This window comes from Palaemon carinicauda, chromosome 34 (assembly GCF_036898095.1).
Source record: "Palaemon carinicauda isolate YSFRI2023 chromosome 34, ASM3689809v2, whole genome shotgun sequence".
Taxonomy (NCBI): domain Eukaryota; kingdom Metazoa; phylum Arthropoda; class Malacostraca; order Decapoda; family Palaemonidae; genus Palaemon; species Palaemon carinicauda.
In genome coordinates, this window is record NC_090758.1 from 9,757,821 (window position 1) to 9,765,320 (window position 7,500).

The window sequence follows — 7,500 nt, forward strand, 5'->3', positions numbered from 1 at the left end:
TACAATCCTAGTTGGAAAAGCACGATGCTATAATCCTATGGGTCCTAACAGCGAAAATAGCCCAGTGAGGAAAGGAAACAAGGAAGAATTAAATATTCTAAGATCAGTAACGGCATTAAAATAAATATTTCCTATATAAACTATAAAAAGATTTAAAAAATCAAGAGGAAGAGACATTAGATAGAATATTGTGCCCGAGTGTACCCTCAACCAACTTGAGAGGTCTTTGAAGATCATACGTAAGAAAGAACAGAAGGGGCTGTGGGCTGGGGGTGGGGGTGTCCGCCCACATCTTGAAGCACGAGAGAAATTTTTTCTCGATCCAAAATCATTATTTAATCCTGGCATTTGAATATCTAAATTGAACCAATTATAACAATAGACATTTACTAATAGGGATGGCTTTATTTGGCATATTCGTACCCCAAAAGGAATATCAGTTACGTTCATTATGAATTAAACCAACAAACATTAAGAAAATTTATGTTTTTTTTTCAGAGATTATTTTTTTGCCTTTTGATTATCTGAGTTTATATTTGTTGGTAAAAGTAAACATATTGTTGTTATTTCCTTCCTGAGTGGGGATACCGTAATGTGTGAAAAGGTTTGCGTATCGCCATGATCAGCAAAGATGTACTAGTCAGTCACCCATACTAGGTTGGTTTGCTGTGAGCTATCAGACGAAAAATCTTCGTCTTGGTCTTGGTCATCATCTTCGTCTTGGTTTTGGTCTTCGTCCTGAAGAGAAAAAACGCAATCAGCTGTAATCCCAAATCTCCGAAAAATCAGAATTATGAATTGGTTCCGGTGAATTCCTCAGGGGATTCATTTGGAGCTGGATTCGGAGATTCATTTGGAGCCCTTTCCACTTTATAATCCCCAATGAAGATATGCATCATTCAGGTAGTTTCTTCTATGATTTGGGGATTTAACTTTTCAATTTCTAGGAAGGAATATTGGATTCCCATCTGTCTGTACATTTGACATTATTATCCATTATTATTATCATTATCATTATTATTATTTTGTGGGGTTCCGGATTACATCCAGCTTCCTAATGAATCCATCACTTTCCTCACTATATGTGCTGTTTCAACTAGCACGTCTTCTGCACAAGTCCTGGGGCTATATCGGCTCCTACCCTCTTAAGATTCCTTTTCAATGACTTTGGTATTATTATTACCAGTGTACACGACCCGTCAAAATGACAGGTGAATGTTTAGATACATTACACACTCACGCAAACACACATATTCAACCATTCCCACCCCCTCCCCCTTTCCTGACTAAGTCCTTACTGTCATTCGTCACCTTTTCGTTAACATCAACAACTGACGTATGATAATCACTAGACCGCGACTCAGTTGAGAGATTTCCACCACTCCAAGATATCCATAATATTATAAGGCTTCTACGGCCCAGTCAATATAATGTCAGAGCTTATTCGCTCTCGTACAGAAGCTCCAAAAACTCTCGTTCATCAATGTGAGTTATCTAACGTCAATAGGCAGCCTGTTTACTTCGCCATCAAGCCATAGAAGTCATTGTTATCGTACAATGTGATTGAGAGTTCTCTTACATAACAGGAGGCGTATTACTGTAGATTTCACGTAAAATTGTATATTAGCTTAATCAATTATATATAACAAACTAATAATTAATTATAAACTAGAGGGGTATTTAATAGAGCGCAGACCACCACCGTGACAGCCCATTTCTTGATCTTTTGCTTGATCTTGACCTTGACCTTGACCTTAATATGTATTAATTGGCATGGATTGTCATACACTCAAATATGAAACAAGTTTTGAGTCTCTGTGACAATGATGTCCAAAAGTATGACTGATTTTGTGAATTGGACATTTTGCTTGACCGTAACCTTAACCTTTGACTTTGACCTTCTAGAATTAAGAAAATCTAGCTTTTTACATAACAGTTAATCCACGCAATTTTCATTGATATACTATTGATATTTTGGCCAGGAAGCTGTACAAAGAAATACACATACACAAACACACACACAAACAGGAGCGAAAATATAACCTCTTTCCAACTTCGTTAGCCAGGGTAATAGGTATATTAGTTTAATCAATTATATATAAAACACTTAAAATTAATTATAATATATATATATATATATATATATATATATATTTATATATATATATACATATATATATATATATATATATATATAATATATAATATATATATATATATATATATATATCCTCCCCCCCTCTCTTTCTCTCTCTCTCTCTCTCTCTCTCTCTCTCTCTCTCTCTAGCTATTTCCATGACTACCAAAATTAAAATTCTGATTTTTTTTTATTAATTACGATTCCATGTTTGTATTAACTCGATATATTCATCTCCTAACCCGAGCCTTCATATTCCCACCAACTAAAAGGTCTCCCAAGCAGACCAAATGGAGTGTGACGCCAGCCCATTATTATTATGTTTTTGAACAAAATTAAAATGAACCGTAACCAGAGAGAATGACCCAATGTAGCACTGCCTGGCCAGTCAAAAGACCCAATAACTCTCTAGTGGTAGTATCTCAACTGGTGGCTGTAACAGTTCAGCTTGAAGAGATGCGTTAAGGTCCATCTTGTTTGATACTTCAGAGTTTAGGACCATCAAGGAAACGTAGGAGTTTTACGAAATTGCATGAATTTGTTGTTGCTGATTCAATTGGAAAACAGTCAGGAAGCACACACTTTGATTTCATTTGCTAAGGATTCACTATTTTTTGAATTTTTTTATTTTTTTGGTGGCGATGTTATAATCAGCATTTTTTATATTTTTTTTTATTTTTTTGGTGGTGATATTATAATCACCATTTTTTATATTTTCTATTTTTTGGGGGTGGCGATATTATAATCACCATTTTTTTTGTGGCGATATAATCACTATTTTTTTTTTTATGATGATATCATAATCACCTTATTTTTTTTTTTTTTTTTTTTGTGGCGATATTATAATCACTTTTTTTTGTTTTCTTGTTGGGTGGCTATATTATAACCACCATTTTTTTTTTTTGTGGCGAAATTATAATCACCATTTTTTATGTTTTTTTTTTCTTTTTTTTGGGGCGATATTATAATCACTTTTTTTTTGTGGCGATATTATAATCACCATTTTTTATATTTTTTTTTTTTTTGGTGGCAATATTATAATCACCATTCTTGTTTGTCTTGGTGGCGATATTATAATCACCATTTTTTTTTTGGCGATATTATGATCACCATTTCTTTTTTTTTGCGATATTATAATCACCATTTTTTATATTTTTTTTCTTTTTTCTGGCAATATTATAAACACTTTTTTTTGTGGTGATATTACAATCACCAATTTTTATATTTTTTATTTTTTTTTTTTTTGGTGGCGATATTGTAATCACCATTTTTTATATTTTTTATTTTTTCTTTTGTGGCAATATTATAATCAGCATTTTTTTTTTTTTTTTTTGGTGGCGATATAATCACAATTTTTTTTTTTTTTTTGGTGGCAATATTATAATCACCATTTTTTTTTTGATGGCGATATTATAATCACCTTTTTTTTTTTGGTTTATATATTTTTTTTAGAATTTTTTTTTTCTTTTTTTGCTGCTTCTCCTCCTCCTCCTCCTCTTGCTGCTGCTCTTTTTTTGATATTTTTTTCAGGATTTTTTTGTTTTTTTTTTGCTGCTTTTGTTCCTGCTGTTTCTCATGACCCCCAGCTGTTATATATTCTGTTCGCTCATAACTGATTCTGTTTGCTACTAATAAATGTAGCGCTAATTACTGCTGCTGCTAGCTGCAGTCTCGACCATTGCTAGCTGCTGCATGCTGTTGCTTTCTGCTACTAGCTGCTGCTATTTGGTACTGCAAGCGGTTGTTGCTAGTGCTGCTGCTTGCTGCTGCTACTGCTGCTCTTGCTTGCGGCTGCTGCTTTTGCTAGCTGCAGCTGCTGCAACCATTGGTAGCTGCTACTGTTTTTGCGAGCTGCTGCTGCTGCTGCTTCTGCTAGCTGCTTTTAGCTGCTGCTTACTGATGCTTCTGCAGACTGCTGCTGCTGTTGCTTTTGGTAGCTGCAGCTGCTGCTACCATTGGTAGCTGCTGCAACTGTTGCTGCTGCAAACTGCTACTGCTAGCATCTGCGGCCTTGCTGTTGCTCCTAGCTGCTGCTAGCTGCTTCTGATAATGGCTGCCACTTGCTGCTGCTAACTTCAGCTGCGGCTGCTGCTAGCTACTGCTAATTGTTTCTTTTCCATTGCTGCTGGTTCTGCTACTGCTGCTAACTTCTGCTGCTAGCCGCTGCTAACTTTTGCTAGCTGTTACTATCTTCTGCTCCTGCTATTTGATGCTCCACAGCTGCGAGTTCCTAAAGATTTGGACTGATGCTGCCCACCTAACCATGAATGCCTACCTCCAAAAGATGCAGCTTCTATTCCCAGCCAAAGATGTCTTGGTTCAACCTCCAAGAACTTGTCTGCATACTAGAAGAATCCCAGCTTCATCTCTCTGCATAGCCAGTCTTCTAGATTATTCCCCCAGAACCACCCGAAGGTTGGTATCCAAAGGAATATATCTAGATTTCCGACCATTTGTACACTTGACAAAGGTCCTGTACACCCCATCAAGGTACATAGCATACTAGAATCAGCCAGGTTTCTTCCCTCTGCAGATCCTGTTGTCCTCCAGGTTATTCCAAACATCGTTCAAGCTGGATAGTTAAGCCTTGCATCCTTTAAGCTAGGGGCAGTCCATCCAAGCGTCCTTCAAGCCAAATATTTTCAGGTGTCCTTTCCAGTGAAACTGATGTCCTGAACCTGTCCAGAATGGATGAAGCACGAAACTTAACAAAAAGATTATTCCTTTCCAAACAAAACTAAAAAAAAAAAAAAATCCCTTTCCAAATAAAACTAAACAAAAACATTTTATTCCTCTTTTCCTATAAATATATTTTTTTTTGGTGGCGATATTATAATCACCATTTTTTTCTTTTTTTTTTTGGTTGCGATATTATAATCACCATTTTTTATATTTTTTATTTTCTTTTTTTTTGTGGCGATATTATAATCACCATTTTTTTTTGGTGGTGATATTATGATCACCATTTTTTTTTTCTGGTGGCGATATTATAATCACCATTTTTTTATATTTTTTTGCTTTTTTTTTTGGTGGCGATATTATAATCCCCAGTTTTTTTTTTCATATTTTGCGTTGGGATATAATTCCTCTTTAGTTTTTTTCCAGCCCTGCCTTCTCTTCTCTTGAAGGGCGAATCTATTCGACTGGCTATCCTATATTAAATCCCGTCTGCTCACGAGAAATTCCATATAATACAATTCCTTCAACTCCGGGTGTGTTTGAGACAGGCCTTCTACTAGTTGGGTAATAGCAAAATTCTTATTGTTTAATTCCATCTCTAGGTTCATATTTCTTTCCATCATAGCTTGATACTTCTCCTTATAAATTGCAAATACGTCTGCCACGGAAGTGAGATTCCTAATTTCTTCTTCCAGAGTTTTATTCTTCTAGTCGGCCTTCATCAACGTATTTCTATTGGCTCTCTCCTCCGAGAGGCCTCTCTTCAGTCGTCTATTCTCTGCTTTAACACCAGCAACTTCTTTCCAGAGTTTATCCAGTTACCCCTCAGTCATTTCCAGATCGTACACCCCGTCTTTCTTAATTAATAGTTCAGTCTTCAATTTCTGTTCTCATCCAGGGCAGTTTCCAATTTAGTCCCTATTCTGTAGACCTCCTCGACTGCAGCATTAAGTTCACTTTCTAAAGCTGCCTTTTGCAAAACGTTTTCCGTCTTCACTCTCTTGTTTTCAGCCTTAACACTGTCCAGTTCAGCCCAGAGTGTTCGGATCTCATTATCAGCACTTTCGACGTATTCCTCCAAGTCGCTCTTTTCCAAAAGTTTCTCGTTAGCTGTCAACAGATCTCCTGCTACTCTTTCCAGCCTCTTCTCGAGTATCCGAATTTCCTCATGGGCATTTTCTAACTCATTTTCTACAACTGCCTTCGTCAAAAGCTCATCACGAATTTGATCGTTTCGAGTTTCAGCTTTTTCCAGACTTACCATAAGAGACTCAATATTCCTATTTGCTCTCTTTAAATCATCAATTAAAGCTAAGTTACCGATGTTATTATATAACTCAATTTCTCTTACCTGAACAGATTTCTTGACCAAAAGCTCCTCACGAAGTTCATCGTTTTCAGTTTCAGCTTTTTCTTGACTTACCATAAGAGACTCAATTTTCTTATGGGCTCTATCTAAATCTTCATTTATAGCTGATATAGCTATGTTGTCCTTAGATAACTCAATATCTTCTGCCTCTGCGTCATGCACCTCTTCACAGAGGCGTTGTAAGTCATTGGTCGTTTCCGTTTCTTGGTGTATTCTAGCGAAGAAATCATCAAATAACTCAATTCCCTCTTCGGCACCATCCAACTCCTCACTTAGATCCTTTTGAGATGCTTCCTCCAATTGTGCGTGTTCCTTAGTTTCTCCGGCAACATAATTTGCCCCATCGTAGACTGCTGGTTACAGTCTCTCCATTTCCTCCCCGATCCATCAAATCCAAGAATTTTTCTGCTTCTCCATGTGAATCTTCGTTTCCCCAGCACCATTTCATGGCTCCAAAAGCTGTCAAAGATCTCAGTAAAATCATTCTGTCAGCCATAAATCTAACCATTTTGTATAGTAAAGATTTACTCAATGCCTTCCATGGCTAACGAATATAGCATTGAAATTAGAAAAAAAAATATTGACACATTTCTCTGAAGACGAAGAATTCCTGGAGCCAAGGAAGATGAAGTTTTCAGTCATCACTGGAGACAAAATAATCCTGTAGCAGCCATTGAGAATCAGTTCAAGGCCTGGCAAAAAAACAATAGATTTCCAATTACTCCGCCTTTGGGATGTCAGTTGGAGACGAAATAATTCTGAAGACCTGGCAGAAAACCGACTCAAAGATCCAGTGAAGACAAGAAAATCCTGCAGACTTGGGGGAGCTCAATCGAATATGTTTACAACGATAATTCTGAAATGGTCCTCTCTCTCTCTCTCTCTCTCTCTCTCTCTCTCTCTCTTTCTCTCTCTCTCTCTCTCTCTCTCTCTCTCGCCTGTGGGGGATCAGTTGGAGACGGAATAATTCTGAAGCCCTTGAGAAACGGACCAAGACCTGGCAGAAAACCGACTAAAAGATCCTATAAAGACAAAAATATCCTGAAGACTTTTGGAGCTCAATCGAAGATGTCTACAACGACGATTCTTAAATGGTCCTCTCTCTCTCTCTCTCTCTCTCTCTCTCTCTCTCTCTCTCTATATATATATATATATATATGTATATATATATATATATATATACATACATATATATATATATATATATATACATATATATATATATATATATATGTATATTTATATATATATATATATATATATACACACATATATATATACATATATATATATAGATATATATATATATATATAT

The 7,500-nt window shown here is 36.1% G+C and overlaps 1 protein-coding gene across 1 annotated transcript in view; it reads right to left on the reverse strand.

Annotated features, from left to right (window-relative positions):
- Window positions 1-5,693: 5,693 nt before the first annotated feature.
- LOC137626699 (tropomyosin-like) overlaps window positions 5,694-7,500 on the reverse strand; it is a 20,758-nt gene continuing 18,951 nt past the window's right edge. The window contains exon 2 of the mRNA XM_068357707.1: window positions 5,694-6,535. Coding sequence (XP_068213808.1) covers window positions 5,694-6,535 — 842 coding nt within the window. The remainder of the gene's footprint in view (window positions 6,536-7,500) is intronic.